We start from the raw sequence: 24193 nt of genomic DNA, 5'->3' as shown, positions 1-24193 counted from the left end.
GTGAAAACCATTATTTGCTAACCTGTAGCTCGTCCCACTCCCATTCTTCTTCTTCTTCTTTCCGCTTTTTCCCGGTTAGGGGTTGCCACAGCAGATCATCTGTCCACTCATGATTGGCAGTGGAGTTTTACGGTGTCGAGTTGCCAGCCCAGCGCCCAAACTTCCACAGAAGGCACACACGCACACACTCACACCTAGGGCCAATTTGGAGTGTCCAGTCCACCTACTGCATGTCTTTGGGATGTGGGAGGAAACCACAGCAGTCGGAGGAAACCCACGTGACCACAGGGAGGATATGCAGACTCTGCACAGAAGGCACTCCAGCCGAGAATCGAACCAGGGAACCTCTTGCTGTGAGGAGCTCGTCCCACTCCCATAAACATCTTAAATGGTATCTAGATAAAAAGGATGAGTAGCTCTGGGTTATTCTATCCACAGAGTGTTTTTTATAAATGATGCTGGCTTTGAAGCTTGAAAGACTACATATTTTGCTGTTTATGCTCCTAAGAGGCGCAATTTCTTCTATATGTCCCCAAAAGTTTGGAGTGACATCCTGACATTTTGGATTTATGGACAGGGATCGGATTTACGGTGGTGTACTACAGGTATGTGTGTGGGATTTGCGGTGGTGTACTACAGGTGTGTGTGTGTGGGATTTGCGGTGGTGTACTACAGGGGTGTGTGTGGGATTTGCGGTGGTGTACTACAGGTGTGTGTGTGGGATTTGCGGTGGTGTACTACAGGTGTGTGTGTGGGATTTGCGGTGGTGTACTACAGGTGTGTGTGCATGTGTGGGATTTGCGGTGGTGTACTACAGGTGTGTGTGTGTGTGTGTGTGTGTGGGATTTGCGGTGGTGTACTACAGGTGTTTGTGTGGGATTTGCGGTGGTGTACTACAGGGGTGTGTGTGGGTGTGTGTGTGTGTGTGTGTGTGTGGGGGATTTGCGATGGTGTATTACAGGTGTGTGTGTGGGATTTGCAGTGGTGTACTACAGGTGTGTGGGTGGGATTTGTGGTGGTGTACTACAGGTGTGTGTGTGTGTGTGTGTGTGTGTGTGTGTGTGTGTGTGTGTGTGTGTGTGTGTGGGATTTGCAGTGGTGTACTACAGGTGTGTGTGGGATTTGCGGTGGTGTACTACAGGTGTGTGTGGGATTTGCGGTGGTGTACTACAGGTGTGTGTGTGTGGGATTTGCGGTGGTGTACTACAGGGGTGTGTGTGGGATTTGCGGTGGTGTACTACAGGTGTGTGTGTGGGATTTGTGGTGGTGTACTACAGGTGTGTGTGTGGGATTTGCGGTGGTGTACTACAGGTGTGTGTGTGGGATTTGCGGTGGTGTACTACAGGTGTGTGTGCATGTGTGGGATTTGCGGTGGTGTACTACAGGTGTGTGTGCATGTGTGGGATTTGCGGTGGTGTACTACAGGTGTTTGTGTGGGATTTGCGGTGGTGTACTACAGGTGTGTGTGTGGGATTTGCGGTGGTGTACTACAGGTGTGTGTGTGTGTGTGGGATTTGCGGTGGTGTATTACAGGTGTGTGTGTGCGATTTGCGGTGGTGTACTACAGGTGTGTGGGTGGGATTTGTGGTGGTGTACTACAGGTGTGTGTGTGTGTGTGTGTGTGTGTGTGTGTGTGTGTGTGTGTGTGTGTGTGTGTGTGTGTGTGTGATTTGTGGTGGTGTACTGCAGGTGTGTGTGTGTGTGTGTGTGTGTGTGTGTGTGTGTGTGTGTGTGTGTGTGTGTGTGTGTGTGTGAGTGAAAATGCCCCAGGTGCAATATACTGGTGGTTAGACTCATGGTGGTGTGGTAGGGAATACCTCAGGCTTGAACCCTGTACCTTGTATGCAGGTGTTAAATACCTGAATTCCCTACCCACCACCATTTGTAAAAAAATTGCAGATTTTTGCCTCATATTTGATCTGATCTATTCCTCATAATATCTGTGGTTTGTAAATATTGCAATGCTTGATATTTGATGGTGCAGTGGTAGCATTGTTGCCTCACAGCTGCAGGTTCTCGGGTTTGATTCTTGGCTGGGGTGCCTTCTTTGTGGGGGTTTGTATCTTCTCCCTGTGTTTGTGTGGGTTTGCTTTTGTGTCCTCCCATGTTACAAAGACATGTCTGCATTATTTCTTCCTGGGCCACTGCTGAAAATTGTTTTTTTTGTTCCAAGTCAGACTGTCCTGATTAACAAATGTTAAATAAAATTGACAGGCATTTGAATTTCAGACTTCAGGTTTCTGAATGTTTAATTCCTTACATATTTGATGGTGCAGTGGCAGTATTGTTGCCTCACAGCTATAGGTTTTCTGGTTTGATTCTTGGCTGGGGTGCCTTCTGTGTGGAGTCTGCATCTCCTCCCTGTGTTTGTGTGGATTTGCTCTGGTGCCCTGTCATTTTACAAAGACATGTCTGCAGTATTTCTCCCTGGGTCTCTGCTGAAAATTGTTTTTGTTCTGTCAGCAGTAAAATTGACAGGCATTTGAATTTGAGACTTCATGTTCTTCAGAAAATACATAGTAACACAACCATAACACAACCTTTTATTCTAGCAATTTTCTAAGTTTATAAGATGAATATTTGAAATTTGTCCCTATTTTTGGGACTGTGTTCCCCCATTATTGGCTTCGTCCAGGTTTTTTGTGCTAAGGTTGACAGCTATGGCAAGAACTGAATTCACTGAATATGTTTGAGGGCTGTATTCCCTCATTACTGGGTTTGTCCAGGTGTTTTGTACTAAGAAGTTAACAGCTATGGTGAGAACTGAATTCACTAAATGATAGCCATTTAAGTTTCAGTCTTCCTCTCTTTTACAAAGCAGCTGATTTGGCGTAGTGGTATGTTGCTCTGACTGTTTTGCACAGGGACCTTGCAGTAAAATGTATGGTGGTAACGCAGCATTTCTCTTTCACAAAGCAGCTGATTTGGCGTAGTGGTATGTTGCTCTGACTGTTTTGCACAGGGACCTTGGCAGTAAAATGTATGGTGGTAACACAGCGTTTTATTCTAGCAACTTTCCAAGATTATACAAGCAATGCTTAATATGTCCCTGGTTTTTGGGCTTTTGACCCCCCCCCCAATACATTTTGGCTTTTTCCAGTTTTCTTGTGCTGCGAAGTTGAGATGCAGTTGAGTATTGAGTAGATTTTACAAGGAGCTGAGAGCTGCAGGGGAACAGAAGTTTAGTGTTGCTTAAGTGAAGTTGGTTTGCCTTGTTAATAGCACAACAGGTTGTGTACTTGCTTTTGATGCAGAAGGCTGTGGGTTCTACTCCCACAAGGGGTGGATACTGCCATACTGAGAATGTTCTCCTTGGTGAAGATACTAACTATGAGTCTGTTATCAGTTTTCCATCCATTTCCTCTTGCAATATTACTAGCTTATCATTTTTTTAATGTAATATAGGCAATTTATTCCTGAGGGGCAACAGACACTTTATTTTTCGATGAAACCATGAAATATAAAGGAGTTTGCTAGCAGCAACCTCTTCATTAGTTACAGATTTCTTTAATGTGGAATTATTTAGATGACTTTTACTTCTTCAGAGATTGTGCATATTTACTGATAATGGACTGTAGAATTGTGCATATTTACTGATAATGGTGGACTGTAGAATTGTGCATATTTACTGATAATGGTGGACTGTATAATTGTGCATATATTTACTAATAATGGTGGACTGTGGAAGTCTAAGTAGACTTTTATGATAAATGTTCTGAACTGGGCAGTTTTGCCATTATGGGTGCATGCGTTTTGTTTAATTGCTTACTGGAAAAATGTTAAAAACAAATTTAAAACGCCCTCTAACAACTGTAATGTATTGTACAAGGAATATAATTTAGTACAATGAGGAAGGTGTATCAAAGAGCACATGTATGTTTCATATGCAAGGGGCCTATGATTTGAAAACAGCCCAAAATTAATCTTTATCTGCTACTGGCAAAATGTATTTTCTTTGAATGTGGGTTTCAGTGCTGTTTCAATGAATGTGAGTTTCAAGGGCAGAGAAGTTTTAATGCTAAGTTTTCATTGTGAGACTGCATTGCTTTGTTTAGCAGATGACTTAGTGTTTGTGCTGTAAAATACAAAATAAAACTTTCAAATGAAGTCCAACGCATCATAGAAGTAAAGCAGTATGCACATTAGTGTTTATGGTAAATGGAGTGAAATAGCCAAGTAATGGTTCATTGGAATGGCTGCAGAGGCTCCATTCAACCATGATTTTGTCAGGGAGGAAAGGCAGCAAACTCAGACAGGCCCAGCTGAACTATACCTCCCAACTGTCCAGATTTTCAAAGAATGAATAGATTTTTGCTTCTTATTTTTGGTTTGTTCTTCATAAAATTTGTAGTTTTCTGGCAAATCATTTAGGAATTAAGTCACTAAATAATGATACACTGAGTTTCAGACTTCATAACCTTCAGAAAAATGCATGCTAAAGTAAGAACTGTTATTCTATCAACTGTCTCAATTTATACAAGAGCAATTTTTAGTACTGTTTATATGTTCCCCCAATATATTTGGCCTTGTTCAGATTTACTGCATTAACAGGTTGAGAGGTACATGCAAATAAATTGCTTTATAGAATTAGGCATAGCCAACCTCTCAACTGTCCCCGATTTTGGCTCAAAATGTTGCTCTTCCCCCTAATAATCCCTCCGCAAAATAGCAATTTTGGAAGAAAACATGGAAGGTTTACAATTAAGAAATAACTGTAATAATCAAAGTTATAGATTACTTGAAATGCATGTAGATTCTTTTATTTTGTCAGCTGCTCAAGTTAGCAGTACTAATATTAAAGTGTCCCTTCTTTGACAGGTTCCCAGCTGTATTGTCTGGCTATTTTATATTTTTGCATCACGTTTTTGGTCCATTTTTCATAAAACTGTATTTTTTGGCAAATTAGTGGCAAATCATTAAAGACTGAAGTTAGAAAATAATGACAGACATTTGAGTTTCAGATTTTATATCCTTCAGAAAATTCATACTAATGCAAGACCGATTCTATTATCTTTCTAAGTTTATTAGAGCAATATTTAAAAATTGTCCTTATTTTTGGGCCTTTGTCCCACTTCTGTATATGGCTTTGTCCAGATTTCTTGCTCTGAGGTTGAGAGGTATGACAAATGTGTCAGGGCCATCACAGTCAGCCAGAGACATTTCAAATTGTGACATACTTGTTGCACCCCACTCCCCCATGTAGTGACTCTGGATGTGTCCAAGCAAGGCAAGGAGTAGTTATGCAGTGTAAATGTGCAGTGTCCCCCCCCCGATCCAAGGTAGACACAAGTACTACAGTGGCTTTTCATCTGTCCTTGATTTTGCAGAACGGTCTGGTTTCTGTCATATTTTTGTACTGTTGATTTATGCTTATTACTCAGATTTATGCTTATTACTCCGAAAGAGCCTGTTGCTCTGTGTTTAAGTAGCAATGCTTTAATGACCATAAGGTAAGCTTGTCTGAGATCGTAAGATGCAAGTAAGCTTTAATAAGCATACTGTTAAAGAATTGCCAACATTGAAAGCCTTTCTGTTGTTGCCATGCAGAGAATACTTGACTAGATAATGTATAAGCCTTGGGTATTAAAGGACAGGATTCCATTATTTTAAAAAGCTCATTACACTTGTTGGAGACTTCCAGTCATCTCTACAGACTTTACCCGTAAACTGAACAGAATGCCAATCATGTGTGGTCCATAACCTGTACAGTAATCCTTTAAGCAATGTATCTTGAGCTTGTTTCTTGTTTGCTTTTCATTTTTTACTTTGATCATGTTTTCCCCATGAAACAAGTAGATAGTTGTCAGGCAGCAGGTCTTTTTGGGTAAGAAACATTTTTACAAGTGGGGGCATCATAGAGAATTCTACTTTCAGCATGTTACTTGGTACTTTAATAAAGCTGAATATAAATTATAATTAGAACTGCAGTGCAAGGAGAAGTGGTTTGATTTGAGTGCTTCTTGTTTTTCTTATACTTGATTTTGACTGGCATTCCAGTAATGTATTTAAAAAGTAATTTATTTTTTCATGCCTCACAACCTTTTGTTTCCATCTAGATATTAAGTAAGCTATCATGCAGCCAATGCATTGAAATATTTTTATTCTTCTACACTTATTTTTGTCTTGATTGGACTCTCATAATGATTGTTTGGCACCCAGGGCAGCGTATTTAATTAAAGTTAGTTTTTGTGGTTTTGAGCATAGCTCCTCCCCTTTCTAGTTGGCCACACCCCTTCCCCTTGACCCCACCCATTCAGCTGTCTCCTGCAGCCCCCCTTTGATTTGAAGTCACCAGCTGCCACTGTTTTTAAGAATAAGGATGATGTGCAGAGCTGTAGTAACTACAGAGGGATAAAACTGATCAGTCACAGCATGAAATTATGGGAAAGAGTAGTGGAAGCTAGGTTAAGAAGGGAGGTGATGATTAGTGATCAGCAGTATGGTTTCATGCCAGGAAAGAGCACTATAAATGTGATGTTTGCTCTGAGAGTGTTGATGGAGAAGTACAGAGAAGGTCAGAAGGAGTTGCATTGTGTCTTTGTGGACTTAGAGAAAGCATATGACAGGGTGCCTAGAGAGGAGTTGTGGTATTGTATGAGGAAGTCGGGAGTGGCAGAGAAGTATGTAAGAGTGGTACAGGATATGTACAAGGGTAGTGTGACAGTGGTGAGATATGCCATGGGAGTGACAGATGTGTTTAAGGTGAAGGTGGGATTACATCAAGGATCAGCTCTGAGCCCTTTCTTATTTGCACTGGTGATGGACAGGTTGACAGATGAGATCAGACAGGAGTCCCCATGGACTATGATGTTTGCAGATGACATTGTGATATATAGTGAGAGTAGGAAACAGGTTGAGGAGACCCTGGAGAGGTGAAGATATGCTCTAGAGATTAGAGAAATGAAGGTCAGCCAGACTAAGATGGAATATATGTGTGTGAATGAAAGGGAGGATAGAGGAATGGTGAGGATGCAGGGAGTAGAGTTGGTGAATGTGGATGAGTTTAAATACTTGGAATCAACAGTTCAAAGTAATGTTGAGTGTGGAAGAGAGGTGAAGAAGAGAGTACAGGCAGGGTGGAGTGGGTGGAGAAGAGTGTCAGGAGTGATTTGTGACAGATGAGCACCAGTAAGAGTGAAAGGGAAGGTCTACAAAAGGGTAGTGAGACCAGCTATGTTATATGGGTTGGAGACAGTGGCACTGACAAAAAGACAGGAGTCAGTGCTGGGTGTGGCAGAGTTAAAGATGTTAAGATTTGCAATGGGTGTAACGAGGGTAGACAGGATTAGGAATAAGTATATTAGAGGGTCAGTCCAGGTTGGACAGTTTGGAGACAAAGCCAGTGAGGCGAGATTGCGTTGGTTTGGACATGTGCTGAGGAGGGATGTTGGGTATATTGGGAAAAGGTTGCTAAGGATGAAGCTGCCAGGTAAGAGGAAAAGAGGAAGACCTAAGATAAGGTTTATGGATGTGGTTAGAGAGGACAAGCAGGTGGTTGGTGTGACAGAGCAAGATGCAGAGGGCAGGAAGAAATGGAAATAGGTGATCCGCTGTGGCGATCCCTAACCGGGAAAAGCCGAAAGAAAAAGAAAAAGAAGACCATTAAGGACACAACCCTCCTTGATGTCTTTCATCTCCACTAGGAAGTATATCCTTTACAAACACTAGAACTAGGGAATTAATTGTTTACCATTAACGTATAAATTAAATGCACTAGAGGAACAGATATATTACCCAAAATTTACTCCATCTCTGGAACAAATTTCCCTTACATATAAAACAGAGTAATATCCTCAAGTCCTTCAAAGCAAACCTTGATGACTGGATGGGTGTCAGAATATTTATTACAAGCCTAATCTGTTTTGTTTTTCTAGAATATAATATACTGCATGGGGAGAGGGTATATTGTTAAGGTGGAATAAGTCTCTTGACTTACTTTGCTTGTAACTCCTATGAATATCTTTCATTTTACATATCACTTATTGTTTACATACTATATATATATATATATATATATATATATATATATATATATATATATATAGATAGATATACACGCACATACGTATATATGCATAATATATATATATATATATATATAGTTTCCTATCAAAACTTGGAAGCTGCATCAGTCGACTGGCATGAAGTCAACTTGCAGGTTCCAAGTTGGGAGAATGCCGAACCAAAATCAATTGACTACACTACAGCAAACGGGTAGTGTAGGTCGATAATTTGGGTTTGACATTGTGTAGGGAGGTCGTGGTTCAGTGAGGAAAAGGGAATTAGCCCATTTCCTTACTGTAGTGCAATCTTGGAGTTAGTATACTTAATGTGCGTGTAGAGTTTAATGGTATGTTAATGTCCATAGCAGGAGGTGAGTGATGTCACTTCCTGCTATGTCAAATACATCAAACTACGATTGTCAATGTATTCATTTTCGCTTTGGTTTACTTTTCAGCATTCCGAATTCAGCATTTCGGGTCGACATTCTAAACGGTCGACCGAAGCAGATTAGACATGGCAATAGTAAACCGATATATATATATATATATATATATATATATATATATATATATATAAATATTGAAAACCCTACCAACGAATGTTCACATCCAAGAACCGGAACATCGAACAACGGCAAACCGACTACTCAGAATGTCGATTCATTCAGAAGGCAAGAATTAACATTCAACAGTGAATTTTCCACTTATCATCCAAAAAATAAACTGTCTGCAGTGCATACATATTTCTACTGATGCTCTTCGTGTTTCACTGTTGCAGTCATTACATTTGGGTTATCTTCTTGCAGGTAGCCCTCAGCCAGCCTGGTTATCAAAGTCTTCGGTCCTGCGTTGGTTGCTGTCTCTTCTTCCATGACCTCAGGTAGTCAGAGGTATAAAGCATTCAGCCAACGCCATTACATAAGTCTTTCTTGCTGTGTGGTGCCCGAAGCAGAAGCAGTTCGCAAGTGCTGATCGGCCGACTCCTGAAATTTTCGTTTTTGAGTTTCAGAACCGAAGTCTTCAAAAAAGCTAAGTACCCCATTGGGGATCCTTTTTCTTGCTCTAAACCGATGTCAGTAAAAGTTAACAATTGTATTACATGTGGAAAGCAAATACCTCATAAAGGTTTTAATTCATACTGCATTCCTTGCTTAGACCCAGACCACGATGTCCCTCGCTGTCGGTTTTGTGCCTTATTCAATCCTCGAATTATTTATCATCGGTTCATTTTTGCATCTAACTATTTCAGTACTCGGTTTAATTATCCAGAAATTGCTTCAGTAAGCCATCCGACTACTGACATTCCAAAAAAAATGTAAAGATAAAGACAGAGACAGACCGCATAGGTCCAAAGCTGCCGACAACACTTCTGTTAAGCTAGTCACCAGTTCGCCGGTACTCAGTGAGGTGCTTTTTCAACCCCTGATACCCGCTACTTCAGATTTGCAGGCCTCTACTGAGTCCCATTTGGAGTCCGGTATGCTGCGAGATGCTTCTTCGACTATGGTACCTACGAATGTCTCTACCTTGGATGGGTCCGGAGCCGCTACGCAGGCTCCGGCTTCTGAGGGTGTATTCAGGCCTACTGACTTGCATATCAAACTGATGCCATCTTCTTCTTCAAGGCCTAAAACTCGATCCACGCCTAGAAAACCTACGTCCAAACTGCATGGTCAGGTCCATATGCCTAAAAAACAAATGATAAGAATGGCTGAAGACCTTATTACTCTTATTAGGGGAAGCCAGCCTTCTTCCTCTGAGACCTAGAACTGATTTTCTTTCTGATTCTTCTTTTCAGGATTCCGAAATTTCTGTTTCTTCTGATGACCAGGATTTGCCCTTATCTACCTATGAGGTTTCTGATGCAGAGGACTCCATTCCCTCTGCTTCCCCTCCAGAAGATTTCTCTTTTGGTGAAACTTTGCACACTCTTAGGGAGTATTTCCGCTGGGAAAGCCAGGATTACTCTGACTCCAAAAAGAGGCTTAGGGAATTCTTACTCCTACCTCAACACAGGCCGTTAGCTATCCCTCCTGTAGATGATGCCTTCTTGGAATCTAGCCTGGCCCCAGACACCTTACTTCTGGCTCCCAAGAAACCTGACAGGTATTACAGAGTACCTGACTTTCACAAGTTCCTCTTTAAGATTCCTACTGCAGACCCAGAGACCATTTCACAGGGAACCAAAGGCATTAAGGCTACTACTGCCAAAAACCCTACCCCATATGTTAGAGATTCCAGGGCCCTGGACAGATGGGGTAAGAAGGTATACACTTCTGCTACTTTGGTCATTAGGGTCTTAAACTGCCAGTTTCATATGTTAAAGTATCAGCAGCATATTATTGGATTACTTAAACAGAAATTGATGTTGATTCCTGACTGTGCTGAAAATAAAGAATTACAGGATTTAATGCATTCTGCTGAACAAGTTGGTAAACATACTTTGCAATGTGGTTTTGACTCCTTAGAGGCATCTTTCTAGGGCTGTTTTCACTGGGTCTGTTCTTAGAAGGCATGCTTGGCTTAAGGAGCAAACTTTGCCAGATCATGTTAAAGCTAAATTACTGGCTGCTCCCTTAAACCAAGACCACCTGTTTGGCAACAAAGCAGAAGAAGTACTTAAAAAGATGGAGGAAAAAGCTAGATCTATGCACACTGTTAAATATTTCCTGCAAGTACAGCCTCCCAGATTTAGTAGGCATTGGCCTTCTAAGAATTGGTCCTTTCCTGCCTCTTCCAGGCTTTCTCAGTCCAAACACAGGAACAGCAGACCACCTAGGCTACAGTCTCAAGGTACTCACAGGTCTAAGCAGTGGGGGGCTCCCACTTCCAAAGCTGGAAGTAGTAAGACTCCCCCCTATGGTAAACTGTCACAATGACTTAACCTTAAACCTTCCAAGCCCTGTAAAACTGACTGCTCCTTTAGGGGGAAAGATCGCCCTACATGCAAAAAACTGGGAACTCATTACCCATGACAAATGGGTTTTAAATATAGTTTCCCAAGTATACAGATTCCACTTCCACACCTTACCAACCCCAAAAGGTTGGCCAGACCTACCCCCAAATCAGTGGGCAGTGGCTCAACAGCAGGTTTTCTCTTCTCAGTATCAGGGCTATTCAACCTGTCCCAGCAGAAAAATGGGGACAAGGTTTTTATTCCAGACTTTTTCTGGTACCCAGAAAAGACAACTCCTGGCATCCTATCCTGGACCTATCTATCCTAAACAACGTTTTGGTAATCCCAAAATTCAAAATGCTAACTCATCAGCTGTTTACCATGCTAGGCAAAAATGCCTGGTTGGCAACATTGGACTTAAATGAAGCTTACCTGCACATCCCAAAAAGGGAATCTTGCAGAAAATACCTACACCTCAGAGCAGGCTACATGCACTATCAGCTCTCTGCACTTCCCTTTGGCTTATCTACTGCACCCAGGGTATTCACAAAGTGCCTAGCTCCAGTCATTGCATTCTGCAGGCAAAGAAATATTCAAATATACCCATACCTGGATGATTGTCTAATTCAGGCAGAAAGCCAGAACATACTATTAAATCATCTGGCATTTGTAAAGAAACTGCTAACCTCACTGGAGTACACCATAAATGAAAAGAAATATCATCTTGTACCCTGCCAACAAATTGTATTCCTGGGAGCAAGCTTGAACACAACTTCACAGATGGCCTTCCTCACACCAGTGAAACAAGTTTATTTGACAACCTACTTCAAACTACTGGCCACAAAGACCCAGCTAACTGCAATGAAAATGCTGCAAGCTCTGGGGTTCATGGCCTCTTGCATCCTACTAATTCCATATGCAAGACTGCATATGAGGAAACTACAATGGTATCTAAAAAGCCTATAGTGTCAACATTCTCAGGACCTGGAATCAATGATTCCTATCATTCCTTGTATAAAGACAGAGTTCCTTTGGTGGGCAGAGGCCTGCTACCACAACAAGGGACTGCCATTCACTCTATCCCCTGCCGCTCAAACCTTAACAACAGACGCATCAGACTATGCATGGGGGGCTCACATGGCAAGGCAGTCCATTCAGGGCAAATGGAACCCGAGTCAAATGCACCTGCATATCAATCAAAAAGAAATGTTAGCTGTACAGACTTCTCTGACAGCCTTCAAGGACCACATTCTTCCAGGACAATTATTGGTAAAGACAGACAACACAACAGTTATGTTTTACATAAACAAGCAGGGGGGTACCCACTCATGCCCTCTCTGCAAACTAGCCATGGCTCTGTGGGACACAGCCTTGAGCTACCAAGTGCACCTATAAGCTCAATTCCTGCCAGGCAAGCTAAATTCACTGGCAGATGACTTAAGCAGAAATCTCATGGACCCACACGAGTGGGAACAGGACCAAAGATATTCAACATGTTGAGAAACAAATGGGGGAGCCCAGAGATAGACCTGTTTGCCTCCCCTCAGAACTACCAATTGGACAAATTCTGTACAAGGACTCCCCACAGACAAGCTTGGAAAGTGGATGTCCTGTCCTTCACCTGGGAAAACCTCTCAGTTTATGCCTTTCCCCCTCTGCCTCTCCTCACCAAAGTTTTACTAAAGATCAAACAGGACAAACCAAGGACAATACTCATTGCACCAGACTGGCCACGCCAACACTGGTACCCCCTTTTGCGCAGTGTGTCACTGCTGGAACCATGGCACCTGCCTCAGACCCCTTCCCTGCTGTCCCAGGATGAGGGCCAACTTCTGCACCCCCAGCTTCAAACCCTGAACTTTGCAGCCTGGCTAATTACCTGACCTCCCCATTACCATCCCTCAGTAAGCAAGTGCTGGATGTCATTCTGGAGACAACGAGACCTAGTACTAGAAAATCCTATGCTGAAAAGTGGAAAAGATTCTGTTCCTGGAGCAAAACTCAGGGGATGGGCACAACAGTGCCCAGCTTACCGCATATCCTTCAATACTTAACAGAGATGCTTCACAAAGGCTTTTCCTTTTCTTCTATTAAAATTCATGCCTCTGCCATTTCAGCACATTATAGTACGGAGCCACTCCTCTTCTCTCACCCCCTGCTGAAGCAATTCCTCAGAGGGGCCAAAAATTTAAGACCACCCAGGAGAGCCCCTACTCCAGCCTGACCTTAACTTTGTATTGGAAAAGCTCACTCTACCTCCTTTTGAGCCAGCTGCAACTGCAGAGTTGAAATTCCTTTCTTGGAAAACAGCCTTCCTTTTAGCCATCACTTCAGCAAGAAGAGTGTCTGAATTACAGGCCCTCATGGCAGTGGAGCCCTTCATCATCTTCCATGCAGACAGGGTGTCCCTCAGGACCAATCTTTCCTTTATGCCCAAGGTGGTATCCAGTGTGGCCCTTAATCAGTCCATTCATTTGCCAACCTTCTTTTCTAATCCACAGAACAAAGGAGAACAAATACTGCACTCTTTGGACATGCACAGCCAACTTAGATTTTATTTGGACAGGGCTAAGCCTCTCAGGAAAACTGAACAGCTGCTAGTTGCCTTTGCTGCATGGGGCAGAGGGGAAGGCCATTTCAAAGCAAACCATTTGTAAATGGATAGGCCATTGCATTCATTTCTGCTATAAGCACCATGGAAAACCTACCCCACAGGGGATAAGATGACATTCCACCAGGGCTGCATCTACTTCAACAGCCTCTCTCAGAGGTGTTCCTACCAGGGACATCCTAGAAGCTGATACCTGGAGTTCTGTTCATACCTTTCCCTAGCATTACCACGTGCCTATTTTTTCTAAATCCAGAGCTGGTTTTGCCACTGCAGTCTTGCAGGGCCTAATAGCTGGTCCTTATGCTCTCTAATTGCCTCCTCCCTTTCTTAGCTTTGGGAATCTACCCAAATGTAATAACTGCAACAGTGAAACACAAAGAACATAGTACAGTTGTGTACACTTGCCATAAATGTAGATGTTTTCGAGTGTATTCACTGTTGCAGTCCTGGTTACTCTCCCTCCAGCCCCCTGACTTCTATTGGCTGTACCTCTCTTCTTGTTTACTTTATTTAAGCTTCCTGGTGTATTTGCTTTCTGTTGGAGGTATAACCTTGTATATAATTGCTTCCCATTATGGGAGCACCTGACATCTGGGTCAAGAAAAACTGAAGTAATGGTTTTGGCTGCATGCTTTATACCCCTGACTACCTAACGTCATGGAAGAAGAGACAGCAACCGATGCAGGACCCAAGACTTTGATAATCAGGCTGGTTGAGGGCTACCTGCAAGCAGATAACCCAAATGTAATGACTGCAACAGTGAATACACTTAAATATCTACATTTATGGTAAGTGTACACAACTGTACTTTTTGCCACCCCCACACCCCCTGATACTAATATATTCTAACTCTAAGATTGCACTACAGTGAGGAAAAGGGTAATTTTACCTATCCCCAATGTAGTGCAGTCCAGTTCAAAATACCGAAGCTCAAAACGGTGAATACAAGCTCAGTGTAGACATTTCAAAGTCGACAGGATTTCTGTTTGCAGTTTTGCCTTTTTTGCACCTTCTGACAGACGGTAAGGTGCATTTCATTATTTTGATAGTAAACCATATGTATGTGTGTGTGTGTGTGTGTGTGTGTGTGTATATATATATATATATATATATATATATATATATATATATATTAATCCTACTCAGAGGAAAATGTAATACTGTTTTTCTTCATAAAACTCTCACCTCTTCAGTATAAAAAGTATAAAAAGGAGTACAGAACCTGATCTCCCCCAGTAAACAGGAAAGCACTTATTCAAACAATTTTTTTAAGAAAAGTACTACAGTACTGTATTACTGAGCTTGCTGTCTAACTAAAATCCATTGCAGTTTGCTTAAATTCTTTTTGCTGTTATTTGAGGCAGAAAAGGGTATTGGGGACCAAACAATGTATTTTATTATGTAGTTTATACAATTGTTTAACTTGGGTAGAGCTCTGATCCCATTGGACCAATTTTAGTCTCAGCCCAAAATGTGGACATAGATCAAGTGGAAAAAATAAAAATAATTTATACAATAAAAGAGCTTACTAAAAACTAAGGAAAAGTAATTAAGATTCAGTAGAAAAACATGATTTAAGAAGGTAGTCAACAGAAACCACTATGTAAAATATTTACATCAGTTACAGAAGCGACATGTTAGGAGTCAGAGAAGAGATGCTATAGTAAAAATGATAGGCAGAGTCTATCAGAGATTAGGGAGACTAGGTTATGTGACCTAAAGCAGAGCTTCTACAAGCAACGTGTACTGTGAAATATTCTTTAACTTGTGCCTGAAAGGCAGAGTAGTTAGAGAAATCATTATGACTTGAGGGAAGGTCCCCAGAAATTGGGTCTAAGGGTAGAAAGGGAATGGTTATAGCACTAAAGTCTGATTTTGGGAGATTGCAAATAAAATAAATACATTTACATTGTTTTTGAGGTGATTAAGCCTGAAGGATGCCTTCCATTTGTCAGACCTGTGATGCTGAATGAAAGAAATGTTCATTATGGCTGGAGAAGTATTGTACAACATGTCAATCTGTAGGTGTCTGGATAGTCTTGCTGTATGTCAGATGAATGTATAAGTTGGGTTTTACATATTCCACAGTCACGGTGCAAGTCTTTTGCATCTCTGTACATAATGACCACATGTACAGCAGAAATGTAGTCCAGCACAAGCTGGTTAAGAAGTTTATTAAAGGGATACTGCACCTTTGCCTGCCTTTGAAGAAGCCATTTTTTGTTTAAGGGCCAAACATCATGACTGATAGGATTAGTAGTACTCCATTTGGTGGCTCTTATGTTTTTCTGTTGTTAGCTGCCTTTTGGAGACCTAAAATTCTCATTATGGTATCTCCGCACTGCAGACCCTTATCTTAATGGAATTGCATTTTACACAAGGATCAGGTGTCTGTTATGACTAATCCATGTTTTCCTACAAAGTGTTATAAGGATTGTCCTTAATCTAGATTTATCTCATTGTTTTGTTTGCAGTGACAGAATCCAGAGCAGAGGGAGCCATTCATAGCCAGTCAATACCTGAAGAGGATGCATGATTGCCGGAAGATGAAACAGCTATTTGTTGGGAGGGGGAGGCTTGTAGCTGCTTAGAAAATTATTTTCCGGTGTATTTGTAACTTAACTGTGTTTTGTTATCAGGTGATGCAGAACTTGGGCCTTCTTTGATAACCTAATTGTGGTTTTGGACTTGGCCTTTTGAACTTTGGCCTTTCAGTCCTCCTTTGGCTCTGGTATTCACAAAGGTGTAATTTTTCACTGCTTGAGATTCTGTGTGGTTTCCCACTTCAGAAGGCCTCTGAAGTCTGACATAACAGGTATGTGCTCTTCGTATCAACTGCTGTTTAAGGAGGCCTTCTGCAGTGGGCACTTACTACACTCCTACCACTAATGTCCTGGCTTTTAATGACCTCTCAACTTATGGCTGTGAGCAGAGTCTTCTGTAAGTTGGGCAAGTATATCATTTATTATATTCTTCTTTGTTTTTTTCCTGTCTTGCAGGATGGGCACTAGAGCAAAACCTCCTGACTCAGTGAGTGACAACATTGTGTGCTGACAGGAGATGCACATCCTTCTGAGCTCATGAAATAGAAAAAAATGCAGGAGTGTCCTAAATTAGATATCTCAGAAAAATAAATCCCAGCAACTCCTCAATGCAAAAGACTTGACAGATCAGCTGATTTAATGAGTATACACTCAGTTAGTTTTATGATACAAGCAAAAGTACAGAGCCATGAAACTCATACAGACAGTGAACAGTAAACCACCACTGAGGTGTTTCCATATATTATTGAAAATCTTAGGAACTTTACTCTCTTGATGGAACTGATTATCTGTACCAAGGGTTTTATTCATGCTAGTGTGCTTGGGTCCTCATAACAGTCAGCATGAGCTTGCAATTATAGAAAAGATATAGAGGAGACGCGGCATGTGCACAGGAGTATATACTGACCATAGGGAACTATATATTCAGAATGTTCATTTCTATAAGTCACACCTGCTGTTCAAAGGACAGCACCATTAAGTTCATAAAGGCATGCCTAATAAATATATGTCTCTCTTGAAAATGTGCCTTTTCGCCTGTGTTATTCCTTAGCAGGCTTTAATTTGCAAACCTTGATAACACAGTGCTTTTGGCTGTAGTGCTCAGCTGTGCCTGATTTTACCTCATATTTTCACCCTGTCCAACTGTTCTGTGAACTTTCAAAGAGAATTAGGGTAATATTTAAAATCATCCCTGATTTTGGACCTTTTTCCCCAACACACACACACACACACACACACACACACTATGTGTACACCTATGGGTAACTTGTAGAATTTCCATTTCACATACATCATGCCTTTGGAATATAAGAAAACCAGATCACCTGGCAAAAAAACAAATGCATCTAGAGAGAGGACATGCTGATTCTGCAAAAAAAAGCCCCTATTTCATAGAACAAGGCTCCCCACGAGGAATTAACTGTGCCTGGAGTAACCAAATGTAGCAAGAAACAAAATACTACTCCAACACAGAGACATGGTAGAAATAAAACCACAGAAAATATGTTAATTAAAGAAGGTTACCGCTTTCACACATTAAGGTGCTTCGTCAGACCATATAAAACGAATGCTTAACAATCACTATCAATAATAAAATTTGAAAGACAACCAACCAATCAGATAACACACATCATAAAACATGCTAATTTGGAAGGTCCCTAGATTTTAGGAGAGGTTTTAAAGAGACCCTGGTTTAAATGGCAGTGTTGGAGTTGTATTTTGTTTTTTTGCTAAAAAAAAGCCCCTAGCCAAGAATCAAACTGGAGAAATAAGAGATGTTAGTTAACATGCTCACCGTTATATTTGTTTTTTGTGAATGCTGAAGTGGAATAGTGTTATGAAGTAGCTATACAATGGAAGTCTCTTTAGAGTAGGCCTGAAGGTTTACCTGTGTTGCTGCAGATAATTATTCTGCTCGCTTGAGTGAAAGCTGCATGCGGAAGTTCTCCAGTAATAGAAGATAAGTATAAAATGCCATTAATAAGCATCTTAATTAGATACTTGATGATATAGAGTAAAAAAAAAAAGAGTTGGCATAATGCCATTACTCCGATATAATTGGAAGAGAATGTTGAGGAAAATATTTTAGTGTGAAACAGCTGACTAGTGTTTAATCATCCTACTTTATTGCTGTTGTGGTTTTGTGTTTAACTGAAAACATGTTAAGAGAAGTGTAGATAAATTTGTCTGTGGAAGGGTTTCATTTTAAGTGCTAATGTACCATGATTTAGGATTTAGTTAGTAGTTACTGCATTTCACTGAGAGCTGTAATAAGGAAAAAAAACTTCCTGCCCTTCTGTCAGGATATCATAGACAAGTACATAGCAGGCTGTTGTATCCTTGTGACAGATTAGGTGAAAGTGATTGGCTGCAGTAACATATGTGCTAAAAGTGACTCTTTTTGGGTTAGAAATAAAATTGATGCATTATAAACTATATTTGCACATTTCATGCATTATTTTACTCTTTAAGTGAGTTTTATCAAGTCTTTATTTTTACTTATAAAGTGGAGTAAAATAAACAAGAAGTTGATTGACTTCCAGCAATGTATAAAATCTGTAACACACTCTATGAACAAGTGCAAGCTGATTCCCAAACACCCGAACATAAAAATCAGTGTACCACCAAAATCATAAAAATGAAATGATTGCCATTTATTGTGTTTACAAATGCAATGTCTATCTCTCCCCATCACATGAACAAAACAATAAAAATTTTGAAAAGGAGGCTTATGTTAACAATCAATGCATTCTTATATTTTGATCCCATTTTTAAGTTTTACTTGAGTGGTACCTTAGCTTTAACAGTGACAGCGACATACATCTCTAATGCTAGCAAATGAATGGAAGGTAGCGATGTAGAAATTAAACATGGATGTAAAAGGAATTTGCACATTTTTATTAACATCTGAGTCACAGTTTGACAGCAGAAAACTTCCCTATCTTTCTCTCACTACCATATTACCACCAAACAGAGGTAAGTAGATCGAACAGGTGTCTGGTCCTGCTATAGTGTTAAAATAAGTATGCTAAACGTACATATGTGACTAAGACCACTAAGGTCCATGTTTGCAACAACATTCTGTGCTGATCCTTGGAGGCATGTGCAGAACTGCGCTCTCCAGGAATATAAGTGTATTTTGAACTCCATTTAGGTGTCATAATTGCACCTCAGAATACCACATTGTAGAATTGCATTTGAGCATCAGCCTGAATAACCGTAGTCTGTTTTACTGCCGTGCAGATGTAAGTTAATAATAAAGTAGTTTCATAGTGTGCAAGTCTCTAAGGGTTTATTCCTCCATCTCCCCCAAGCAAAGACCTATAACTTTTACTAGACAAATAAAATATTTGCCAAGTTATACTATAAGGTTAACAGCCAGGAAGCACCAGTTCAACATCAAAGTGAGGGAAGCTGCATTCAAACACTAAGTACTCTAGTCTACTCCACTCCCTTGTACATATAGACTGTTGACCATGTCTTCACATTTTAAAAGAAGTTCCACTAAGGCTCCTTGAAACCCAACACACCACAGGCTGTAATCACCAAGTACATATGACTTATGACTTCACATGTCAAGGGGTCAGGAAATCGAGTTACATCTCCTTGACAGTTGGCCTATTCTGCCACCCTCACCAGCCAACTCAGAAGAGGGAAATCACAGGGTAAACCAGCTTATCTCCAGGGTGTGGTATTGCAGACACATCTAAATGCACACTGACAGAAATTGGAGGCTGTGGGACACAAACCTTGGACAACAACAAGCTTATGCAGTGTTACGTGTTTTACCACAGCATTCCACAAGCTGGCGTAGTTAACTCTAACATAAGCCATGGAGCTGCGCTAGTGAACACATGAAGGACACGTGTTAATCTCCAATACATGTAGCATCTACAGGTAGAAAAGCATTGTCATGAAGCAGTGTAAAACATTGTAACAGCAGTGTGAAGTTAATAGATGACTGACACAGTATTCTTACTAGTAGACAGTATGGTGTAGAACTGACAGAACCAGGACACTTGTAAGTGCAGATAAACATGGTGGGTTCTCTCATTCCCAGAGTATGTCTCCTACATAAATTTCTGTTATATGAGATTATGGAGTATTTATCAGGTGAAAGTTTTGGTTTGGTTTTCTTTTTGGCATTTATAGCAACTTTATTTAGTTAATTTCAGGAGGTGTAAAGTCACTTTGGAGATACAGATTTTCTAATATTTTTTTACCTATATCCGTCTGTGACTATCAAGCCCTTTCTCTCTACTGACACAATTATTTCTTCCAACCACTGGCATTTAAGGACACCGATAAGGGGAGACAAGAGCCAGGGATCCTGGCCTATGTCCAGTGTAGATTAGGAATATTTTTGTGTTTTCCTAACAAATCTCCCTAAACCCCAAAGTGCACTGTATTCTGTACTCACTAGCTTTCGCACAAGTGCATTCCTCCACACATCCACACTTCTTCAGGTCCCTTCTCCTATGACTCCCTAGTCAGAAATGTGGCAGTGCTAGCTTTATTCTTCATGGAGCTGTTGTGTTGGTAACCCTGCTATCCCCCTCCCTCTAGGATGGGTGAGTTGTCATGGACCACTTCCTTCCTTCCATCTATCCCCACGTGGTTCTTCCATTGTTAGGGCTGCTAACTGAACACAGTTCACCTTGGCCATAGTCAGTCCCAGAACCTCTGTGCTGTGTAGTCAGCAGTAACTCACTTTGGAGTCATATCTTGATAGCACTTTATGTCTGACCTGAGCAGATTAGGGTACATAGTCAACTATAAGTGAGTTTCTACAGCAGAGTTACTGGCATATACTTCGGTATAGTTTCTATGGAGCCCTCCGTTTTTTGTATTTTATATAAATACTGCCTTTTCTTCCCTTTTTTGTTACATAGGTAGTAGTAAAGCCATTTTGGGCATGGTTGTTCAAGCCTATCTCTGTGAGTCTCTTAAAGATACTACCTCAATATACAGTCTCAAGTGTTTCCTGAAGTAAAACAACTAACAACTACTGCTGGTTTGATATTATAAGAATTTTACTTGCAATCATGGTGAGAGCAATCTTTTACAACAGCACTGCCCAAGTCAGCATTTGAGAGAATGTTAATAAAGTGTAATTGTTACATAAACCACAGCAGTGGATTAACCAGAACCATTGATGATCTTTTAAAGTGTAATTGTTCAGATATCTGGAAAGTTCTGAGTAAAATAGTCCAGGCTTCCTTTAAAACAAATCGATTTCCTCAGGAAACACTTAAGAGAACATGTTGCTTCATTTCACTGCATGGAATGGCATTGTTTGACAGTAGCTGTCTATTTACAGTACAGATTCAGTGGACTCACTTTTTAAGCTTGCAATAGGATGAGAGAAATACAACAGTACTTGTCAGTATGCTGAAGCTAGTAGAATTTGGCAATCACTGCTATGATGTCATTGGCAGCCCACCTCCCTGCACAACCAGTAAGGAGACCATGACGGCAGATTTCTCCTGGCTGCCTGTCATCACAGATCTTTGGAGTTTTTAATATGTTCCATAGTTATTCATCTAGAAGAGTAATAAATATTACAGTGTTGGCAAACTTAAGTGCACCATCTCTTGAAAACAGGACACAGAAATTCTTTCCATTATAGCGAGTGAAATTGCATTGCTGGAGCATTCATTAGGCTGTCAGCCCAACCATTTAACATTGCATATGGTCTGCTTTGTTCATCATGCCTTGTCTCTCCATAGCCTGTGAGGTGTTTCCACTCACCTCTTTTGTCATTTTTCTTCATCTGCAATTTCTCTGAATCTTATTGTTCATTTCTCTCTTTTATGCTTCTTTCCTTGCTTGTCCTTCTAGTCTGATGATGAAGACGACATTGAGGTATTGTTCTGCAAGCCTGAGAGTGCTGTGTTTTTGTGTGGTGCATTGTAATTAAAGAACAAGTATGCACAGGAGACCTACAAAATAATACCACATGCAACTAACCTGGTTGATAATTGCTATTGTTTTCAGCTGTTGTTTAACATGCCTTTGGATTTTGCCTTACATAACCTTTACTTTTATGTAACTACTTTGTTTTTATATATTTGCATTCTTCCTTTTACATTGGTAAGTCTTTTGTTTTATTAATGTGACTTCTGTCATTTCCATTCACAGACTGTGTTTAAGCACACATTTGAAGCCAGAAAGGCATGCGCAAACTTTACATTTTGTTACTGTAACAGCATGAAATTGAAGTGAGCATAAAACTGTATTGCATTAACTTCAGGGCATCAGAAAAAAAAGTTTAAATACTTTAAGTGCATTTGATCTACACTTCTGCAATTTGTTTCTTTCCACTATAACCGATTACTTTTCCATTCCTGCCTCACAACCTACACAGATGAACATATGCAAAGCTATACACATATGCAGGCACACAGACACACACACACACACACACACACACACACACACACACACACACACACACACACACACACACACACACACACAGTGAAGATATTCAGAAAGAAGCGTAATGCAGTTGCGTTTTGATAGATATCTGCAAAAGTAGTTTGATGTGGCTTGATGGGGCATAGATATGTGTAAGTGCTGACAAAGCAAGGTCATGCTGGGGATAGTGCTGCATATGAATGTGAAAATAGCAGTCACCTTGCAATTGCGCCTTCTGTGGCATGGTTGATCACATAACCCAGGGGCATTGGCTTGTAGATAGTCTGCCTGTCACCATGTGTGCTCACATGAACATCACAGTGCCCCATAGCTGCAACATGAGAAAAACAGGAAGCCCATTCAAGAGCTGAATAGCAAAGTGCCAACTGAGTTTATAATATAAATGGGAAGGAAGCTGGATTATAAGACAGTCAGAAAGGGAGAAGAGCTAGCAGAGGAACACACATTAAGGCAACATGAAGGAAATTGTGGTATGGGGGTGGAGGGATAGGGGTATTTTTTTTTCCGTTATAAATAGGCGCTTTTTGTCTGAGAAGATGGTAGAAGGGAAAGGTAACACTGAGCAGTTGGATGGGTAGATAGGAGGGTATAGGGATGGAAGCATGGTCAGATAAACACAGAATGCAGACAAAGACTGACAGGGATGGAATGACACACAATGGGGTACAAGAATGGAGAGCTGCAGACTGACAGAGGATGGACAAATGGGGATGGGGAAGCTTGGACTACAAACTGGTGGTGGGAAATGACATGCAAGGAAGCTGTCACTACAATGGAGGACAGGGAGAGATGAGAAAAGTCAGCCAAGCCAGTCCATAGGGGAACCCTAAAATGACAATCATCTCTGTAGCTGACATCGTGGGTGGGCTCCACATCTGGTGACCCAGTGATCAGGGACAGATGGCTACATGATTCAACCAGCTACATGAAGAAGTCCTCCATGGAACCAATACAGAAATTGAGCCACCCATCCATCTTGGTCTTCATCAGGGATCAAATCTCATTCTGAGTGACCAGTATAGTACAATTTCTTAAAAAAGGACCTACATAGAAAAAAAGCAAACCATTAAAGCTACACATCACTGAATATAAAAAAATTATAACACAAATGCACAACTTCAAATGCAAGTGGTACAGTATAGTGCACTCTTACAATAACTAGAATAAAACCTATAAATAATTAATGAGCTTCTGCTTAAAAAAACAGCAGGAATATACCTGTTTAATGATATGGTAATAAGTTAGTTACAGAATTGTGTTCATTTCATCCTAACGATCTGAAGAGCCTAACCTGCCTTCTCTGGTGAGCCTGTTTTCCTCAGTCTAGGCTCCTGGAAGTTATTCTAGTGCATGGCTTATAAGAGTCTCTTACTCCTGTATTACATATTTAATTTATAATGTATTTTTGTGTAATTGCTTAGTTCCCAATGAGTAGAAAAAAAATCATTAGTAACACCAGTATATAAAAGAGAGGATACAATGGATCTATCTGATTATAGAGCTTTCACCTTACAGGATGAGTAAAATACTTTCATTAATTACTACCTATGCCAACATGGGTTCTGTTACAGTAGGTCAACATTAACTAACCTAGCAGAATTTTACAATCAATTATCTATTGCTCTAGACTTATCCATAACTGTAGGGGTTATTTATATTGACTTGGCCAGGGCTTTGGATACTATTTCACAGAACTACA

The 24193-nt window shown here is 40.7% G+C and overlaps 1 protein-coding gene across 5 annotated transcripts in view; it reads left to right on the top strand.

Annotated features, from left to right (window-relative positions):
* FHOD3 (formin homology 2 domain containing 3) overlaps positions 1 to 24193 on the top strand; it is a 3141544-nt gene that overhangs the window by 3010101 nt on the left and 107250 nt on the right. For 4 of the 5 annotated variants that reach the window (XM_044064578.1, XM_044064576.1, XM_044064574.1 and 1 more), the window contains one exon: positions 21895 to 21918. The exons of the other annotated variant lie outside the window; for it this stretch is intronic. In XM_044064578.1, coding sequence (XP_043920513.1) covers positions 21895 to 21918 — 24 coding nt within the window. The remainder of the gene's footprint in view (positions 1 to 21894; positions 21919 to 24193) is intronic. 5 annotated transcript variants of the gene reach the window in all.

This window comes from Protopterus annectens, chromosome 3.part0, assembly GCF_019279795.1.
Source record: "Protopterus annectens isolate FY-2018-M chromosome 3.part0, PAN1.0, whole genome shotgun sequence".
Classification (NCBI taxonomy): Eukaryota; Metazoa; Chordata; order Ceratodontiformes; family Protopteridae; genus Protopterus; species Protopterus annectens.
The sequence above is the reverse complement of the archived record's forward strand: the minus strand, read 5'-3'. Positions and strand labels throughout refer to the sequence as shown.